General features: G+C 42.0%; 1 protein-coding gene across 3 annotated transcripts; it reads left to right on the forward strand.

Annotated features, from left to right (window-relative positions):
* The first annotated feature begins 10,330 nt into the window (after positions 1-10,330).
* On the forward strand, positions 10,331-17,965 carry TNIP2 (TNFAIP3 interacting protein 2). 3 transcript variants are annotated; one of them, XM_063157500.1, is made up of 6 exons: positions 10,331-10,445; positions 13,022-13,327; positions 15,040-15,123; positions 15,666-15,947; positions 16,311-16,430; positions 16,912-17,965. In XM_063157500.1, exons 1-6 carry the CDS (start codon positions 10,377-10,379, stop codon positions 17,191-17,193), a joined length of 1,143 nt encoding a protein of 380 aa, XP_063013570.1. In that variant the 5' UTR covers positions 10,331-10,376; the 3' UTR covers positions 17,194-17,965. The 3 variants fall into 3 exon arrangements, with proteins under 3 accessions (XP_063013570.1, XP_063013568.1, XP_063013569.1); XM_063157498.1 differs by having other exon boundaries at positions 10,335-10,817; XM_063157499.1 differs by having other exon boundaries at positions 10,339-10,817; positions 16,978-17,965.
* The last annotated feature ends 3,506 nt before the right edge of the window (positions 17,966-21,471 follow it).

Here is a 21,471-nt window from a genome sequence, read left to right on the forward strand (position 1 = left end):
TGTTAACCAACTACATCCCACTTTGGATCACCACCAGCCAAGAGCACATATTTCATAGAACCGTGGAATTCTTTAGGTTGGAAAAGACCTTTAAGATCATTGAGTCCAACTGTTAACCCAACATTGCCAAGTCCATCACTAAATCCCATCCCCAAGTGCCCCAGCCACACCTCTTTTAAACAGCTCCGGAGATGCTGATTTCACCACTGCCCTGGACAGCCTGTTGCAGTGCTTGATAAACCTTCTAGTGAAGAATTATTTCCTAGTATCCAGCCTAAGCTTTCCCTGGCACATCTTACACCAAATACACATGCTGCAGGTATTTCCCTGTTTGCCTCCATACTAGTTGTTACACACACACATATCTTCCCATCTTCTGCCAAAATCAAATAACATCACACTGCTTTTAAAGCAGTGAGGCACATGCCAGGGAAATGAAGGATATGTCTCACACAAATTTGAAATCAAGAACCATAAATGGCAGACACTCAAATTATTCAGCATCACCCTGCAGAAGTAACAGTAATAATTCACTTTGGCAGTCACCATCATATTGAGCATGCTACACTTTGAACAAAGGTATCACTTCCCCATTCTATCACATCTCATGTTGCTTTTAGCTAAACCTAACCAATCTCTGGTCAAGCCATAGGGGCAGAGTCACTGCAAGGCTGGCACTGTCAGAGGCTGGGTAGAATTAAGGACATCACCCATTTCTCTACATGGAAAAACCTGTGTACACAAGGTAGGAGCAGAGAGGAGGGCCCTTCTCCATTATCTGCCCTCATGGATCCCAAAGACTCCAAGTTTCTTGGTAAGACTAAAGCCACAGCATAACAGGTATGAACCAAATCAGCACCAGGCTGATTTGGAGCATCTGTGGATTAGTGAGGAACAGCTCATGAAATTCCTTGGAGCACTGAGCAGCTCCAGACTGAAACAGCAGCACAAGCAGGAACAGCACTCCTCTGCTCCATGCAAAAGCATCTCTTCTTTCCAACAAGGCACAAGACTCAAATGCTTCCCACACAGAGCAGCCAGGAAAGCTCTTTCATCACCATAGTTCTCTCACAGGAAGGTCAGATTCCCAATTCCATTTGTCTCTGCCCCAGGGAATTAGAGCCCTCTTGGGCAGCAATCCCCTGTGTGGGCTGCTGCAGGAATAAATACACAGAGATCACCCTGGGGATAGCAGCACTTTGAATGCCACGTGCTCTGTCAGAGGTACAGAAAACCTGACATGACAGGTAGCACAGCTCCCTTGTGGCAAAGCCATCCTGGAGCTGTTATGCAGATATGCTGGGAAATTCTCAAGGTGCTGCTCTGGCAGAGACTTGTTCCATTTGGCCTGGATTGCTCTGCAGGAGAGGTATGTCTGAGAGTATTGCTGAGGTTGGAGATGTTATTAATAAAGATGAGAAAAGGAGAGGCTGAAAATACCTTTCACATTCTAGTATAGATTGACATTAATCCATGGGTAAACCTGGGAAAGAGATAAACTTTGTTTTCTGAGTATTCTAAACATCATTTTGTCTATTAGCAGGAGTCATGAACAAATTCTGATACTGTTATTATCAGACATTACATCTTGAAAACTGCTTATTCTTTTCCAAAGTGTTTTCAGTGTTTTTAGCTCAAGGATTCTGTGCTTCTTCAGCTCACAATCTTTTGATATTATATGCAGCTTTGAGCAAACCTCTTGGTATCTCATTGCTTTTGATGCCTTCAGAGGCTAACAAGAACAGAGGCTAGATGGTGTTAAAGGATAAAATAGGTATTTATTAAAAGGCCTTCACAGGATACACCTTGGGCAGTACAAGAGCCTGGCGGAGGCTACACCCAATATGGACTCTGAGTCATGAGTTTTGACACTTTTATAAATGTTGGGCCTTTTACATACTGGGGTTCATTTTCCAATTTCAGATTATGAAGTCCCACCCTACTGTGAGGAGAACTTGCTTACACTTTATATGAAGTTCAGAGTCACACACTAACGCAGTACAGTATCTAGAAAATATGAAAGCTAAAATTTAAGGCATCACTTCAGGTCTCCTCCTTCCAAAATAGAGAAAAAAATGTCTTGCCTGATTTCATTCTATTAAATGAAAACTACAAGAGCCATGTAAATTCTACAAAATATTGGTATCTTCCCCACCTGTTTGGGGTAACATTTGCTGTACCAGGTGTGGTTGGGATGGAGATAATTTTATAACAGCAGCCTGACCAAAGCTGTGTTTTAGATCTGAGGCCAAAGCAGTGCTGATAACAGGGCAGTGCTTTGGCTATTGCTGGACAGGGCTTGCACAGCCTCAAGGCCTTCCCTGCTTCCCTCTCTGCCCCAGGAGAAGGCTGGGGAGGGCAGGAGGGACAGGCCACAGGCAGGACAGCTGCCCCCAGTGACCCAAGAGATTTTCCATGTTATTGAGCAGTAAAACTGGGGGTGGTGGTGGTGTCAGAACAAGCCTTTACTCAGAGGCTGTCTGGCCATTGGCTGGGGGTGGGAGGTGGTGAGTGAGGCCTTCACATCAGTTCTTTGGTTTCTTTTTCTTTTCTCTGTTTAGTAACAGAGAAAACCTCAGCACACACGTTTTGCTTGCATTTGCCCCTCTGATTCTCTCTCCCCTGTGCTGGGGTGTCTCACCTGCCAGCTCACCCATCACACTCCTCCAGTACCTCTGGAAAGAAATAATGCCCTAAGCACAGCTTTCCTCTCAACAGCTAATCAATCATTTGGCTACTCTCACTATCACACAAATGAACTCCTTTACTCCACTTCCTTTAAGTTTACAAGAAACCCTTAATTTTGCCTACAGGAAAGAACCCTGAACCAAGATTCGGACTCATTATCTGGCAAATTCATAGCTTTTCTTTCATTCTGAGACACTTCCTGCATAGCTCACAGGAAATAAGAGATGGGGTGATTGTGTTTCATTTTTTTTACAGCCATTGGGTCAGCTAATGGCCACACCATCATGTCAGAAATCTGATTTAAAAAAAAAAACAAACTACTACAAGGATTGGTTTTATCTCTAAGTCCCAGTAGTGATGGTGCAAATGTCATATACAGATACAGCAGAAGCAAAGTTTGTAGGGAGAGACAAACAACTAATCTGAAGAAGTAGAGATGATCTCAAGAGGTCTTGGTTCTTTTTCCAGATACAACAAAGGACCCAAAAAAAACACCCATCCTCCAAATCTTCTCTTTGAACAACACCTCTGATTTTTTTAAGGTGTAATTTCAGTAAATACAAGGTTATGACAATATTATATTCTGCTCTCAGAGAAAAGGGAGTATTTCCAAAGCTGGTTACATGAATATTGTGACTTTGGTGGAAATCCTTGAAGTTCAAACCCACTGTTTCTGAAACCAGTCCTTTTAAAGGTGTCTATGTGTCTGCACACTCTGAAACTGGAGCATCACAATTACACTAAGTCTGACTTACTAACCCTCAAATGAGCCACTATGTAGAGTTTTCCAGTGCAGAGAACATTTCTTATTTTGTTTATGCAAGGCCTAACAGAATTAACTTTTTCACAGCTTACTTCCAAGCATTTCAGTCATAAACAGATAAGTGGGTCAATTAAATGGCCATAATGGCTCATTTTGTTGAACCAGTTCGAAGTCAAAACTTTCAGGTTTTCTCTAAAAATTAAGTAAGGATAAGCACAGACTGATGTGATCTTCATTCCATAGACCAAATACTTAATATTCTGCAGCCTTTTTGCCTTTAAGCCATCTACATCAATGTCATGATTGTCAGTACCGGAAGATTCACATGGCAAAGCAAATTAAGCTCTCACAAAACTTAGTCAAGTCAAGCAGCAAACTCAAGGGAAGAGACAGCAGCAATCAGTGTCAATCAATTCTTAAACTTACCCCTTTAGATGGTGGCATCTCTATTTGCTCAGTTAAATATATCAGTAGCTCTCATCAGAAACTTAAATGAAAACCATACATCTAGAATCCCCTGTAGTATTTCCTCCATAGCTTAGGGCAAGAAGAGAGTAAAGACTTTGCCAAACAGCCACCTACCCTAAAATGTACATTAACTCAATAATAATCATAATATATTGCATAAATTTAATATAATTAATTGGAAAGAAACACATTTAATTTAGAGCTAGAAAGATTTATTCCTGTAGACACAGGCATATTTCACTGTACCATGAGTGTAAATTCCTGTGGAGCTCAGACACATTCAGCCATGGAAACAGCTACAGTGGCTTTTTTCCCAGGAGTTATCACTTTGAAGAAATTATTTTTTATTATGGTTTCCTGATTTTATCTTCTACAATCCATACCTACTTGTGTGTCCACATTAAACTAATTATTGTGCTAAGGCTGAGAAGGTACTGGCATGCAGGCTCCTCAAAAATACTATTTTTCCACATTCCATTAATTCTGTTTGAGAGCAGAAATTGTCAAAATGCTTGTCTGTTTCAAGCATGACCAATGACTGAGAATATGCTTACTCTGGTTCATAACAAAAACAGGCTTGGACAAGAGCTGAAGCTTTCAGTAGCTGGTATCTACATGGCATTAATTCTTCACTTTGGTCTGAAAAACACTACATTGATGGCTTGAATTTAAAACTCTGCTGAAAACTGCTTTCCCCCTTTCCCCTCTCCTGCCAGGATGATTGAAGGATTTTCTGCTTTACACAACTGTGCTGTTTCTTGCCTCTGAACTGGACACTAATCAGAATTTTAGGAAATGTTGCCATTTCTGTGGAAGAAGAATGAGTGGTGTGGTAAGGACACTTCCACTTTCAAGTGCTAGTTGCTTAATTCTTTCCAACACTTCTTCTATATTATAGTTCTGAAACTACTTCACCAACTAGCACCAAGGATGTTCTAAGAAGCATCCAATGTTTCCTTTTCCTGATTTAGAATTCTAGTAGAATTGAATTCCTCCGTAACCATGATTTATTTTGCGGTTCCTGACAGTCCTAGGAAATCCTTTTCCCCCATCATCCTTTAAAACAAATGCATAAAAAAAGACATTTAAATCACAAATTTATCTAACCAAACTCTAGAGGTCTGTTTGCTAAAAAGAAAGAGTTAAAGATCAAAAATGCTGAAACTGTTTTTTTTCTAGTTAGAATGAGTGGTTTTGATCAGAAACATCATGGACACCACTTTAGAAAGTTTCATTACAAAACATTAACATATCAAACAAATCTGCAAACAACTAAGTTTTTACCTGCAAACCTTTTGTTTCCAGTCTTGCAAGTGAATGCCAAGTTATTCAGAATTAATAATTTTATTTTTTCCCCTTAAAATTGGCTGGCCTTTGAGGAAAGGTGAAGAACAGAAACCAGAAAACTCACATCACTCTATATTAACCAAAGCAGAAAATCCATTTATATATATATATATATATATATATATATATATATATATATATATATATATATAAAATCCACAAAAAGTCTGGTTTTGGATCATATACTGAGAGTTAGGAAAGTGTTTCCTGTGGCACACAAAAAAAATTTGTCTGCAGTATTTCAAATTATCAGATTTAGGGAAAGGTTTCCTATGACAACTAAAAGCCAGCTACAAGCCAGCATATCCTGCACTGCTCAACAGGAATAAATAGATGTGGGCAAACCCCAAGGTTTTATCCAGAACAAGCTCAAAGAAGTAATTTGCTTTTAAGTAGGAGTGACCTAAGCCTGTGGGTAAGGAAACAGCCTCCACTTGTTGCACACTTAATGTACCAGAGAGCTTTTTACATTCTTGTAAATAGAATCACAGCTCAAAAATCAGCGACATCATGATAAGGGTTTCCAAAGAACCAAGAAAACTGCCTGAACTTCTCAGATCCAGGGGCAGCAGCAGCACTGCAATAAATTCCAGTCTGCAGGTCAGACTGAGGCAACTGGTGCTATTGTGCCATGGGCAGACAGAAGAGAAATGCAAAAGTGAGACTGTGCAGGGGAAACTAAAGCAGGGCCTGAAACAGCTGAGCACACCGACAGTGAGCACAGGAGGGTGAACTGAGCAGAGACCAAAGCACTGAGGAATAACAAAGCACAACAGAAAGCTCTTGCCTTGGCATGGACACAAACAGATCAAGGGCCTGGTGAGAGACCCATACCAGAGTGTATCCAGCTTATCTATCAACACCCATCAGGATGAGCCTGAACCATTTCTGTCCATATGAATGTGAAAGAAATGCCTCTTAGGGAAAAGTGTTGGGACCGCTGGATCTGACCAATGTCATGGCTTTGTACAGCTCATCCTGGTTATATCAGCCCTACTGTGACTAAGAACATGGGGCCCTGGGACTCTGCCCCCCTGCATCAAAACACTTTTGGTTTTTACATCCTCCAAAGGGCAAACCATGTAAAAACAAAACCAAAACAACAAGAACAACAATAAGAAAACCCCAACAAAACAAACAAAACCCCCCCCCCCCCCCAAAAACCAAACACCCCCCCCCCCCCGGCCCCAAAAAAAAACCAACAAACCCAACCCAAAGCCACCATCACCACCAAAGCAGGGGAAAACCTTATATTAGAAATAAAGAGACCCCATTCTATTTCCCCAAGATAAACTAAATATTTTCATGTGTGTAAACAGAAAACAAGACTGGAAAAGGAATGCTGTGCTCCAAGTCAGAGCCCCAGTGCACACAGATGGCCACATATGTACGTCACAGACATGAGTTCATCCACTTTTGGGAATCCTGGCAGCCCTCAGGCCAACCTCTCAGGGACTGTGTCATTGCAGCAGTAAAACATGCTGAACATTATCTCATCAGAACATCCAATACAGTGATGTATAGAAAGGATGTTTAGTCCTGCCCATGGAAGGAGAGTAAACATGCCTGCAGCTCACAATTACTCTTGATCTATGAGTCACAAAAGCCCCAACACTTCAGTTGTTCAGCATGAAAATCAGATTTTTGGACACACACAGAGATTTCTGGCAGCACCTTATGTAGCAGGGAGTATGTCAGACAATTTTACAGGTTATTTCCCCCCCTTTTGCACTGCATGAGCGAAAGGAAATGTGAACTCATTGCTTTTTTTTCAGCCTACAGCAGTCAGAGGATCACCTACTAATTTCTAATTAGTTCTGTTTAAGTAAATCACCTCAAGGCAATTCCAACAGTTTTAAAGTATCATTATGTCACAACTTACCCTCCAGTACAATTAGTGGTGACTCAAGACCATGGGGTAAACCACAGCTTGATTGGCTGAATGACATCTGGAGCTCACAAGCGAAAAATACATTTTCTTACAAATTGAGTAGAGGTCACTTTAGAAAATGACAGAACCTCCCAATATGTTGTAGGGTCTTGTCAACAGAGAATTACTCTTTTAAATACAAAGATTTACAAGATTTTCTCTAATGTTACAGAAACAGAACATTTAGAGGAATTATTCTCCCCCCTCGACAAATAATTCATGCTTAAAAATGAAAATTTAAATATATGTACATTTATGAACCCTTCATTAATCTAACCATACTGTTCACCTTCCTTTCTTTCTGCTTTCCTAGAAGCAGCTTCACTTTCTTTTTGTTTCTAGGCAGTATTTAATCCCTTTTTTCCATGCACTCTATGATGAATCTCATACATGATGGTAAGTTGTGATGTGCACAGAATTACTTATTCAAAACAGCTTTGTTAAGAGTTCTTCAACAAAATCTGAGGTTAAATTTTTCCCACATGGGTTTAATCACATCTATCCTGCTACACCCTACTGAGAAAGAGTTAAAGTGAACTTCACCTTATATATCATGTTGAAACCAGTACAGTATGGAAAATAAACTTTCTTTTCTTTATATTAAGTCGTGCAGAGCATACCTGTTGTTCACACAGTACTTAACAAGCCCTCAGGATTGTGCAACCCCAAAAAGAACGAGTCTGCCACAGCACAAAGCAGCTGCTTATCAACAAACTGGGTAAGAGCGCAGGAGAGGCAATCCAGGAAAAGCCAGGTGCTAGAAGCACAGCAAGATGTGACTCATTCTTTGGCAGCAGCTCCTTTGACTGAATTCCCAGGAATTCCTCTGTATTTCAGAAGTGACAAAAGGAAACAGTCATCTCAGGGCATTCCCAAGGACACGAGGGATCAGTTTCTTACTCAGCACTTACGCAGGTCAAATTTCCCTGGAGTCACTGGTGTTTTCCTGGGGGAATATGCTGCCTTCATCCAAGGCACCAGTAATTCCAAATTTTCAGTAATGCTCTATTTTAACATATTAACACAATACTACAAATGTAACTGTATTATAAAGGATTCTATTTTGCAGCTAACTGAATTCTCTGATGCTTTGCTTCATCTGCAAACATGGCATGGCTGAGTTTCCTTGTAGTTTGCTAATTAATTGGCAGGAAACCAAACATTTCTCCAGTACCAGGGCTTCATTAAACGTTTCTACAAATCTTATACAAAAATATTTTGACAGTCAGCAAAAGCAATTTTGCTCCAAATTCTTCAGTTAGCTCTGACTGTAACACAATAATGAAGATGTAACATGAAGTTTTATGTGTTTTTTTCACTTTTCTTTATCATGTATATGAAAATGACAAAGCATAGGTATTTTAAAGCAGGAACTTTACTTTCTTCACACCAAAATCAGTGTCTTAAGGGTGTAGAATATAACTTTATACAAGTAAAATATAAAAAATTATATTCCCTCAACTTCCACACATTTTTCATTGTCCTAAATCATTCGATATTTACAGTATTAGATGAAATAGCAAATATGCCAGGGACCTGTCACACAAACAAGTGCTTTACCCTTTTCTGTCACACAAGGTCTTCTGTGAAATAAACTTCTATAAAATTCAGTTATATTTTTAGAAGCAGCTTAGCTAACAGACTGTTTTGAATTTATTACTCCTAATTCTTACTAGAATAATTAAGGTGACAAAGTAATGACTTTCCACCTCGAAGAGCTTGACTGAATCACAGGATAATTCATGTTAAGAGGAACCTCAGGAGGTCTTTAGCCGTCACGAGGGTGACTGACAGTCTCAACTTTGAAGTTCACCATCTTTTCCTTTCATCATGTTCCCATTCCTGTAAATTATTCACTGGTGTCTTTTTATCCTGAGACCTGCTAACACAGGAGGCTGCTCTCTATCACATTGTCTAAAGTCTCCTCTTTTTGCTGCCTCCACCAGCAGCATGTGGTGATTTTCACTTGCTGTATTTTAGGCACTTAGGTCAGACACATCTCCCGTGGCTTGTGCACACATGGAGCTTTGTGTTGTACACGTTATGATGCACATGCATACTCATACACACAATAAATACTATTGCAAATAATAACCAAATGTAACCTGGGACTCATTTTTGTACTGGTTTAAGGCTCTTTCCTCCCACTTAGTTCCATCAGAATAGTAATATGGACATAACTAAACCAATCCAAAATATGCCTTCTTTCAGTCCAGCTTTACCATACCCTATGAGAAATACTACACCAGTGTTACTCCCTGACAGTGATACTGATTAACAAGTTCTGTCTCTATGCTGCCAATAAAAAAGTTCTCCGCCATACGGCAGCCAGTGGGCAGCAGTTTATTCAGTGTCAAGCAGCTGCCTTTGCTCTCGTTAACTCACCCTGAGAGTATAAACACTGGCTGGTGATACAGATTTAGATGACCGAAGATTTTGGTGTGTTCGAGGTCTTTGCTAAGGAAGTTCCTCTTCCACACCTGCCCAGGTCCGGGGCTTGCGAGGGGGACGGGCCGCTCTGCCCGGGTGCGGAGCCATCCCCTCACACACCGCTGCAGACACAACGACCACAGAGAGGATTCCTGGGCCTTTCTTCTCCTGCTGCTGCCCCGGGGCCGGCGGAGCCGGGAGAGCCGAGAGCCCGGGGGTCGCCGCCAGCGGGGAAAGTCCCGCTCGGAGCCGGGAATTCCCGCAGCGGCGCCGGGAGGACGCGGCGCTCCGGGCCTTTCGCAACGCGGAGCCCGCGCCGCCCGCCAGCCCCGAGAGACCCTCGGTGCGCCGGAAGCCCCGCTCCCCCCAGCGCCCCTCCCGCAGCCTCCTGCCCGCGTTCCCCCGCCCCGCCGGGACTTCCCCCGTGCCCCCGAGCCTCCCGCTCGCCCCCTGCCTCGCCCCCGGGTTTCTCCCCCCGCCCCCGGTGCCGGTTCTCCCGCTCGGCCCTGCCGGGGTTCCCCGGGCAGCGCTGCCCCCGGGGCCGCATCCCGCGCGGGCCGCGGGGGAAAGAGCGCTCGGCCCTGCCGGGGTTCTCCCCCGAGGGCGGAGCTCGGCCCGGCCCCACCCACAGAAAAAAGCGGCGGCACAGGCGGGTCCTGCGAGCCCTTAAAGAGAGCTGCTGCCTCCTCCCCGACGGGGAAGGCGGAAGAGTGAAGCCGCTGCCTTGGTTCTGCTGCGCTGCCGGGTTTTATGCACCTGTCTGGGCTCCTGCTCGCCCTGGAGAAGGAACAGAAGGGAGCTACCCCGGCCATGTGCTCGGTAAGCGAGGCCGGTAGCACAGACCCCCTGGTGACCCGTTTCAGGCAGGTGGAGGAGACGCTGGAGAAGCTGCACCGGGAGAACAGGAGCTTGAAGAATAAAGTGCCTCGGTACAACGCGCTCTGCACCTTGTACCACGAGTCCGCGCAGCAGCTGAAGCACCTCCAGCTGCAGCTGGCGGCCAAGGAGGCGACGATCCGGGAGCTGCGGGGCAGCCTGGCCCGGCAGCGGCAGCCTGGCCCGGCGGCGGGCGGGGATGCGGCGGCGAGCGCGGAGCCGGCCCGCTCGCTGGTGGAGAGCCTGCTGGAGCAGCTGGAGCAGGCCCGCCACAGCGAGCGGCTCTCGGCGCGGAGAGCGGAGACGCTGAGCCAGGTACAGCCGCGGGCGCGCAGGGAGCGCAGCATCAGCAGCGCCATGCCTTCCCTCGGGAGCGGTGCAGCATCAGCAGCGCCTTGCCTTCCCTCGGGAGCGGTGCAGCATCAGCAGCGCCTTGCCTTCCCTCGGGAGCGGTGCAGCAGCAGCAGCGCCTTGCCTTCCCTCGGGAGCGGTGCAGCATCAGCAGCGCCTTTCCCTCCCTCGGGAGCGCGGTGCAGGCGGAGGGTGCGGGCGTTCTGCCCCAGTTCTGCCCCCGCAGCGCTCCTGGTGCGGCGAGCGGCTGCGGGCGGCGCTGGCAGCGAGGGCCGGAGCCCCTTCGAGCGATGCCCGCTCCATCGCCGGGTGCCCGAAGCAACTCGCTCGTTTGTGTCCAAAGGTGGCGCCCCCTGCGTTCACTTCAAAAACGTTAAAACGATAAAATCCTAAACCAAAAACTTAGCAGGGCACTACAGATCTTCATGCAACTGTTTCCATAAGGAGAAAGAAAATTAGTAAAAACCTCCCTGAATTTATTAGATAATCAGCTGATGCCACGAATTTTTCTATTACAGTGTTTTGTTTGAAGTGCTCTTAAAAATGGATTTTTGTATTGACAGTGAGGTAGGACGTTCATATTTGAAGTAACTGAGAAGTCGGGAGAGATAGATTAGGGAAATCAGTATCTTTCTTGAAAGAAAAAATCCTGAAAACTGCATCCCTCCCCATCCAGCACAAGTGCTGTTTTGGTTATTGTCATTAAGAGTTTCCCAGGTTCAGTCTGAAATTCTCAAAGATTTTTACAGCATTTATTTCTAGATGAAGCTGCATGAAGTAATTTCCAAACTGAGCAGCAGTAGTTAAAACTGAAACAACTGTTTTTGTCATAAGTAATCTCTTGACCTAATGCTTATACAAAACATTTTCCATATATGACACTCACCTAAAATACACATTAAAAAGGTAATGTTTGGAAATTTGTTATAAGAGATGATCTCACTGACACTTTGCAGACAGATGACAAACCTATGGTATCTGAACATATTTGAAAGGCTGGTGCTGAATATCTTTAAAGGGGAAGTTTAGCATTCATCATGAAGCTAAAGAATGTAAATGTCAGTAATAAGAACAAGTGCTGATTATCTATGTCAGATGTTAATGTTTATTTCTTGAAAGAATACAATGCTATGCCCAGTCAGATCACTGAAATAATTGGCACTAAATAATAACCAAATAAAAAAGACATTTTTGTGAAGCCAGAGGCCAGTGTTCTGGCAAAGAGTGTTCCCAGTGATTTACAGCTCTATTAGCACTCCTGAGAACTGGAGTGGTAGAGCTGGGATAGGAGCTGTCTATTGGTCTGCACTGGCATCCAGAGATCCTTGATTCTGGAGGAGCAGTGCTGCAGACGTTTCTAGTGCCTGCATCTTGAGGGTGTGTAAAAACCACCCTGTTTGTTTATAAAGCCAGAACCAGTGCCTTTCAGTGCATGGAACTACAGGTGGTTTGCAAACTTCTTCCTTCCCAAAACACCCGCAGAGATCTTAGTGCAGTGTGGATGATCCCACAGAGCTCCCAACAGGACAAGGAGATGCAGAAACAAGTACACAGTTGTTTTCTAGGGGTGTGTCAGACCCCCTTGTGTATCTGGGAGTCAGCTGTGCCCAAACTAGAGCCACTGCTGCCACATGGATTTTATTTTCTGCTTGTTTGTCCTTACCTTACCATTCCCATCCTTTCCTAGGTGGGAAAGTTGCTCTGTTTTGTCCTTGTGACAGTGCCAGGCAGTGAATACACCTCACTGGATTTGATGACTTAACAGTTCCTTTTTTCTTTTGAGGAAAATCTCTATTATATGGTAGTTTAGTGTATAGGACCTGTAAGTATTTTTCAGTCTCCACAGTTATTAATCTTAAATTAGTTTGTTTCTTGTTTTTGTTGCTGCTGCATAGTCATAAAATCTTCCTGATTTTTTGCTGCTTGTTCCTCCATTCTACTGATTAGAAAGTGTTTGCATGGCTGCCTGAGCAGTTCTTGATTGATTGATCCAAGAGTTCCAAGGTCTTGTGAACATACAGAAATGAAATGGATTTGATCTACTTTTTAAGTACTTTGCAATGACTGCAGGAGCAATAAGGAATTACTGCAATATTGAAGTCTAAGATGTATTTTGGCTTTTGACTTTATTTTGCTTTTAATTAACTTCCCCTCCCCCCTCTGTTTAGGAAGTGCAGAAGTTGAATCAGCAGCTAGAGGAGAAAAATGGAGAGATACAGCAGATGATAAATCAGCCTCCATATGAAAAGGAGAGAGAAATCTTACGACTGCAGAAGACTCTGGCAGAGAGGGAGAAGGCTCAGGCCACCAGTGATGTTTTGTGCCGTTCACTCACTGATGAAACTCACCAGCTTCAACGCAAATTAGCGTCCACAGCAGAAATGTGCCAACACCTGGCAAAATGTCTAGAAGAGAAGCAAAGAAAAGAGAAGGGGAATTCAGATGACCAGATACCTACAGAAAGATCTAATCAGGTATTCTTAACAGCTACTGTGTGGGTCTTTGAAGTCTTATTAGCTTCCGAGATGTTAATTACAGTATGATAGCTGTAACTGGGGAATGGTGAGAACGGCCCTTTAAATAATTTCACGTAGGGTGTTAAGACTGCCATGGCAATGGTAAAAAATTCTGTGTATCTGAAATTCAGGATAGAAGCAGTTGTCTACCACTTCACTTTTGTCCATCTCATCATCAGAGGCTTTTTTTGGAGAGGAGAAGAACTTGAGAGGTTTTGTCCAACCTCAGCAATTCCATGATCACAGTTCTTCCCTCAATACACAGGAGACAGTACATACCTTATACCACTCCTGCTTTTGTGCAGCACTAGATGGTGCTGTGATTTTGAAGCCTGTCTCTCCTGATTGCTTGTTTAAGTATCAAAATCACAGAAAAAAGTAGATATTTCAAAGTGGTTTTTATATTAAGAACTCTGTAACATGTGGTCTTCTCGGATCGGGATTTGACTTTGCACACGCAGTATAGCCCTAAAGAAAGTTGGTTAGTGGAATATGAGTCAAGGTGTCCTACCTTTTTTTTTTGCTCTGGGATTCCCCCTGGCCTCTGAGTGCAGGGCAATGCTTCTCTTCATGTTTAAAAAAATGTTTAAAAAAAAAGCTTCATAACAGGACAGTGTCAGAAGTGCTACTGCAGGGCACAAGGAAACACCTGGATTTTGGTATACTTTGCTAATGGCTGTTGAGGCTTCAGTAAAAGTTCTCAGTGTGGGGTAAGGGTAGATCATTGTTCTGTTGTTGCAGAAGTCCTGACGGCTGAGAGTCATTCATTAAACATTCACTAATATGAGGTAATTCATTAAAACACCATAAGGAAATAACAGCAGTGCTGCCTCTAGTAACAGATCAGAGCAGTGAGTAGGGTGCTACAGACAGTTCTCACAAAAATGAATAATTCTGACTTAGGCTGTTAGTGCTACACTGTGGTAATGCTGTTTTCCACATGAGCACTCATCTGTGCTGTTGTGATGAACTCTATACATACTCATGTCTGCTTTGTCAAACATCCCAGAAGTGCTTCCAAAGAAAACTTACATTAAAGTTACCTGTAAGAAATAGGGGTTGAATAGATAGAAGAAAAAGTTACTTTTTAAGGGACTTGAAGCATTTGGCATTATCATATTTAACATGTAATTGATAGACAGGAAGCTTGATTGACTTTGATATATGCAATAAGAAGCTAATCTTGTACAGTGGGGACTTCCCTGTTGAAGAGGAGAAATTTCAGATGCCATTACTAGCTGATTCTAGGGAATTTTACACAAAAGTGTTCTATATTACTCACGTACACCGGGGTTTTTTTAAGCAGATGTCACAACTGTAAAAAAGAGGTATCATTTTAGTCAATTATTTAGCAAGCAGGGTTTTTTCCCCTCAGTAATTTCTTCCTAGTACTGCCCAAAATTGACAGTAATAACAAAGCAAGATGAAGGCATATCTGTGCCTTTGTCATGTGTTCTCCCACTCCAGACAAGTAGTTTTGTGTAAACTCTTAAACACTGTTGTCATGAGGTCTATTTAATAGCAGTACCAAGGTCATAAAAACCTAGATGTATGTCATTACACATCCAATAAAAAAAAAAGATTACTTCCAGTTAACAGCACAGCCAAACAGCATCAGCATCTGAGATTTTTATGTTAAAGTAACACCTAACTTTATCTGAAAATTACAGCTTTTAGACAATGAAACTTCACTTCAGTCTCTTATCTGCAACTTACAAGAGGAAAACAGGATGTTAAAACAAAAAGTAGCTCACGTGAGTACTTTCATTTTGTTACTATTAGATTAATATTTGCTAAGTATTTTGTATTAAAGTAAATTTGGAATAGAAAAATCTGGTTAATCTAATTACATGGCAATAACAAAGCAAGACAGTTTTTCTTAGTCCTTTCAACATGGCACATAGTTTTGGTTCCCTTAGTTAAGAATAACTTGTTACATAATTTCTAACACACTGGATTTTTATTGTTAAAAAATACAGTGCAGAGCAGAAGAAAATGTTCATGTTCCTTCCGTGGATCAGTATTCCACCCCAGAAGAACAGCACTAGGCCCACTAGACCCCTCCCTTTCCACATTATTTAATATTGTCCCTTTGGACTGGGAGATGGGAAGGCTGGGAGATTGTGAAGAGTCTGCACAATCATCTCCTGCTCTCCTGTACAGTGACTTACCCTCAGGGGTAGAGTCAGCATGTTGCATTATCCCCTAGAAGATTTTGGTCCTGCAATTCTGGGCAGCCTATGAAAGCCTGGAAGTTTGTGTCTCCCTATTCTTCATGTCCTGGATTAACTTTCAGGTGGAAGATTTAAATGCAAAATGGCAGAAGTACGACGCGAGCAGGGACGAGTACGTGAAGCGACTGCACCTGCAGCTGAAGGAGATGAAGTCCCAGCTGGAGCAGCACCACGGAGGAGCTCCAGCACAAAGGAATTCTGACCTGATGCACAAGGAGATCTTCCGGTTAAACAAACTACTGGAAGAGAAAATGAATGAGTGCATAAAAACCAAGAGAGAGCTGGAAGACATGAAGAAGGCTTGTGAAGGAGATCATGAGCGAATACAAATGCTGGAGCAACAGGTCATTGTGTTTCTTTTTCCTACACATGGGAATTCTTAGTTTCTTCCCAGACCACTAAAGTCCAAGGGGGAAAAGGGATTTTCTTTTTTGGACATTTGCGTGTCTGTGCACATTTGGCTATACAGATACTTAACACCACAGATTTAAAGGAAACTCACTACTTAAAGAACTCCATGCAGTTCTGCTGGCCTTAACACAGAATATGAAAGATCTGTAAAAGAAATACAAATACCTTTGAAATGCACATACAATAGAGAATACTGATATTCTGGGAATAAGTAATAAAGGAATTAGTCTCAGCTTTCCAATCTAACCTGCCAATGCTCTAATGTATAAAATATTAAAATAAAAATTCTATTTCAGGTCCTGGTTTATAAAGACGATTTCACATCTGAGAGATCAGACAGAGAACGAGCGCAGAGTAAAATACAAGAACTTCAGGCAGAAGTTGCATGTCTGCAACACCAGCTAGCAAGAAGACAGGTAAGTAAAGCAGAATGCTGCTTCTTTAGTTTAAGCATGCCAACAGAATTTGGGACTAAAATACACTTCTAAATATATTTTAAAAATATCTTAGTATTTCTAAAACAGTTTCAGCAGCTATCAAAAACTTCGATTGTTTCATAGTCAGTTCTGGTGGAGATGCTTCCCAGTTCAGATGTAATACCCCTTTCCAGTCCCTTTTTTCTTCTGCTTTTGGATCAACATTGGAAAGGTGAATTCTTAGAAGGTACAGGACAGCCATGGCTCTTGGCATCTTTAAATTAGCACACTGGTTGTATTCTGTGTTTTCTACAAATCTTCTTTACAACAATAATAATACCACTGCAAAAACTGATTAATAATTTATTTAAAAGTCCTCAGATAAATATTTGAGTGGTGTTTCAGATCAAGGTGATAAAATATCACCCGTTAAAAGTATTTTTCTTGCATCTTTTCAAGAGCTCTTTTTTTGTCTTTCTAGGACACCAGAGACACAAGCAGTCATTTCAGAGTTCACGCTGGTAACCAAAATCATTTGTTTGTTCAGACAAATGTGGAACACCTACGAGGCAACAGCCCAGGCCAGACAGGGAAGAGAAGAACAAACTCACAGTCTGAACAAGCTTCTCCTCCTGGGGACAATGGAAACTTGGGATCTGAAGGCAGGGCACAGGGTGAACTCAGATGCCCTCACTGCATGAGGTTTTTCAGTGATGAACTTGGTGATGAATTCCTCAAGCACGTTGCTGAATGTTGTCAGTGACCACAGGATGTGAGGGGTGTAAGTCAATCAATCACTACTTTTATAGACGTAAAACTTGCTCTATACATGTATCTCCTACAGTCCTAAAACAGAGTAATTCAAATGGAGAGCTCTGGGGAATTAGGAGGATGAACAATATCTACCTCTTACTTGATTTTGCCTTCTCTTGGACTGTGTGAAAGGCTTCAAGAGAAAGCAAAGTGTTTTTCTGAAGAACTATTTTTGACAGCTACAAGGAAAGCAAGTGTAATGGAGATGCTACTACAAACTAAAGTGAAACCTACAGTGGTAGTTTAGCTTCAGAGTGCAGCTTGACTTTATTTGGGTCTAATTCTCTACCACAGTCTGATGGCTTGTGAGAAAAATTACTGAACTTGAAATTTTCCTCCTCTTCCAAAAAATGTAGGCTGAAGAACAGGAAGGAATATTTTGGCAGAAGATAGGAAAAATCTTATTGTGCTTTATCTGGATTAAAAGCGAAAGTATTTTCTTGACTCTTGAGGCTGAACTTTCAAACATCTTATCTGAAAATCCTTCTGTTTAACTGAAATCAGAAGAAGTGAAGAAAACATAAAAGGGCTGGTTATTGACTAAAACTAGCCTGTCTTTTTTGCACAGAAACAAGGTACAGGGATATTTATATTGTCTGTGCCATAAATATCTGTCTTACAGATTTGTGAATGGATATTTGTGTAATTATTGTCTGTATTCCTATTTGACCTAAGGATTATTTTTATAATAAAAGTGATTGTGCATTTGCTTTACTACAAAAGGGGTCTAAAAAATCTCTTTTGGTGTAAGTATTTAAATGTGAAATAGTGAACTATACTAAGGGCTAATTAAATGTCATGGTTTCAGGTATGAGTTATTTCATTACTTTAGTGATAACCAGCTTCTCAGACTATTTTCAAATGTGTTGAAAAAAAAAATCACTCCTCATCTCTGAACGAAAGATTGACATTTCAGAGGCACAGGAACACATTTAACCCCCTACCCTGCCACACACATGTGACTATGTCAATGCTAACTTAAAATTTCTTCTTATCCTGTCTGCACTTGAGAGACCTTCAACAAATAGCAGGGGACTGTTTTGAGAAGGAGTATCAGCAATTAATTAAAATGTACAAATATAAGAGTGCCACAGGTTTTTGCAGCTTAGCTCCAGGTGAAGCTGAAATTGTTTTCTCACTGTGTCAGAGCAAGAGTTAAGGATGGGACAGAAAGTAAAGGCCTAGTGCAACAATGGCACTTCATAATTAAAGAAAACTCACTTTGTGTAACAACTTTTGTCTTCTGCTTTGCTTCGGTCCACATTCCACACTTGAAAAGGAATGTGGATTTTTTTCTGGCTATTTCCTTTTTGGGATCCTGTTGCAGCCCCAAAGGAAGATGATGGTTTATGCCACTCTTATCTTAGGTGGGATATTACCAAAAGCAATGCCTGGGCCCTTGCATGCAGCAATGGTTACTTTTAATCTAATCTACAGCTGACTGCAATCCTGTCATTCACTTCCAGCTTGTTCTTCCCAACACAACACGCACAAACATGCAGAAAGTTTTGGGATTTTTTTTTAGTGACCATTTTTTACATTGCCTTTTAAGGTCTTAGAGATCAGATGCAGCCCAGAGAATATAAGCTGAGAAACATGATTAAACTTCCTGTGGCATAAGCTAATCTTACTTTTTTGACAGTTCTCATTAAACAAGCCTGGTTTACAGCTTCAGTGTTTATCAGTATGATAATGCCAGTGATTGATACAGCAAAAGAGGGACTTGAGTTTTGTACTGATTCCCACTAGAACACACTTAAGAAAACAAACAGACAGAAAAGTAAGTTTGGTCTTGGCAGAACCTTTTTTTAATTGCCTTGAGATGATGACTGCTTTAATATGTATCCGAGGGAGAAATCTGCTATAGGTTTCCATTTATGTTAATCCCTGTGGGAATACTTGGATAGACTGACCTACAATAAGAAATAATAATTTCTAATAAGAAATAGATGCAGGAATTAGATAGGAGAATGTGCACTACACAAAAAATTAATACTGCCTACTCTTGTGGATTTAAATTCTGTGAATTAGTCCTTAGTCAAAGCAGAGGTTAGTTTCACACTAATCCTGGGAAAGGAGAGTACTTCAGAGCTGGGAAACTTGGATATACCTCCAGCAAAGACAACACTGGACCAACAACAAACCAAACCAGGTAAAGTTACAGATCAAGCACAGATTACAGCTACCACATACAATAATAAGAGCAATAAATGAGGACTGGCATTTGACTACCTGTGACATAAATCTAGGACAGATCTGCTGGTTTTCTGTATAAAAATGTTTCTCCTCAGAGCTGTTTGACTTTACCTCTACTGAGGTTTTTGGTTCCCTCCCCCCAAGCTGGTAAAAAGCATGACTGTTTCTTGTTCTGGCTTAACCAAGAAATGTTACACTATAAAGAACTGCCACTGTCTTACATGCAAATATTTGCTTCAGACTGTGGGCCATAAACTATTGCTCCTAAGAAAAGTTGTCTGTTATGCAGTGCTTTGACTTTTACACCAAATTCACTGGTAGGTCTCTTGATAAAACACTGCAAAGTCTTTACCTGCCCCCTTCTCGCCAAGCAAAGCATACACACCAAGGCATCCCCAGCAACTGCCACCAACCCCTACCTTCACCAGCCACGTTTCTCAGCTTGCAGACAAGAATGCATAAAACCTGTCAGCTCCACTCTCCCAACACTCAAGTGAAAGTGGCTGTGAATTTCCAGCACTTTTGAACTCTTTAAATGAAGAAAAACTCTGGCCTCACATCACACTGGTGCTCTTTTCTTGTTGGATGGTTGTCCAAACAGAGTGTCTTGCTTGGTTGAATAGCAACAAGAACCCAGTCCCTTTCCTAAAAGAAAGCAATAAAGGCATAATGAGTAAGAAAGTAACTGCATGCAGTGAAAGGAGCTTCAGTAGCATAAACTTTGTGAACTTTCATTATCCATTTGTACTACACTTGTTCACTGAAACACATCATCTGTAAAACTGCAGAAAGACATCCTCACACAAGAGACTCTTGAAATCATACAGAAAAACTGTCTGACTGTATGGATGGGGCTCAGTTCCTCATTAGCTGTATTAGTAAAAAAGGCACCCAAGAGAAGTGAACCCTCTTTTCAGGCAAAGTTAATGGCTGTTTAGGCTCCTGTAGATGTCTCATTCAGAGCCCTGCCTGTAGTGCAGCGGCATGCCAATACCAGACAGAAGGCAGACAGAGACACTGCAGTTCCACAGAGGCTGAGAGCAGGCAGGATAACTGCCTATTCTGGGACTTGGAGGAATGTGTCTTAACATACTAAAAGCTGCCAAGAGGGATTTGTCCAATTACCTTCATGATTAGTCTCTTCTCTTAAAATTTCTCCTCCATCAAATGACCGTTCCTCAGTTTTGCTCTCCAAACCAACCTGAGTCTACAGCCAGGGCAACTCAGCTCCTGAGGATCTGTCTCATCTCACCAGCAATGAGATTCCCAGACTGTACAATCTCCAGCTGCTGGCAAGCTTGTTCTCATTTCTCCTGGACCTGATTACAATGCACTTTGCTCGGGATTTTGGAGTAAAGCTGTTTTCTAATAACCCTGCTGGTTGCCATGCAGAAGTGGGCCCTTAGCACACAATCACGACAGCAGCTGTAGGCAACACTGACTGCATCTTAGAAAATACAAATGCAAGAAGCCTTAGAAGTTGGTCCCTACCCCAAAAGCCCCAAGGGAGAAAAGATAACAATAATGCTCTTTCTTGTAGCATGGGCAGGACAGAGCTAAAAGGTTTCTCAAATAATGTGCAACTTCTAAGTCCATGTCTGCTTCAGGCTTCAGTGATTTAGGATATCACATCTTTTAAAATAAACCTTAAATGATGCCTCAAGGTAAGTGCTCACTAATAGTAAAACCAACTACAAGAATAAAATTTGTTCAAGAAGCAGATACCTATGCTCTATGCTCTTTTTTTTAAACTTCCATTTCCTGTGGCTTTGCTGCATGTGTATATATAGAAAGCAAGGGAAATTCCAAACAAGATGCCATACCATTATACTCAGAACAGCAGTGCTTCTCATTCTAAAAAAGGGAAGTCTCAAATGCTTTTTCTACAAAATCTATGTGAATTCAAAGTATGCTGTAGTAATATTTCACAGTACCATGCCCCAGTAGCTATCAGCTGGGACACAGATGGTGTCTGCTAAAAATCTAAAGTGTAAGAAAGGCTTATCAGGCACTAGGTCAGCCCAGCAGGACC

This window comes from Melospiza melodia, chromosome 5, assembly GCF_035770615.1.
Source record: "Melospiza melodia melodia isolate bMelMel2 chromosome 5, bMelMel2.pri, whole genome shotgun sequence".
Lineage (NCBI taxonomy): Eukaryota > Metazoa > Chordata > Aves > Passeriformes > Passerellidae > Melospiza > Melospiza melodia.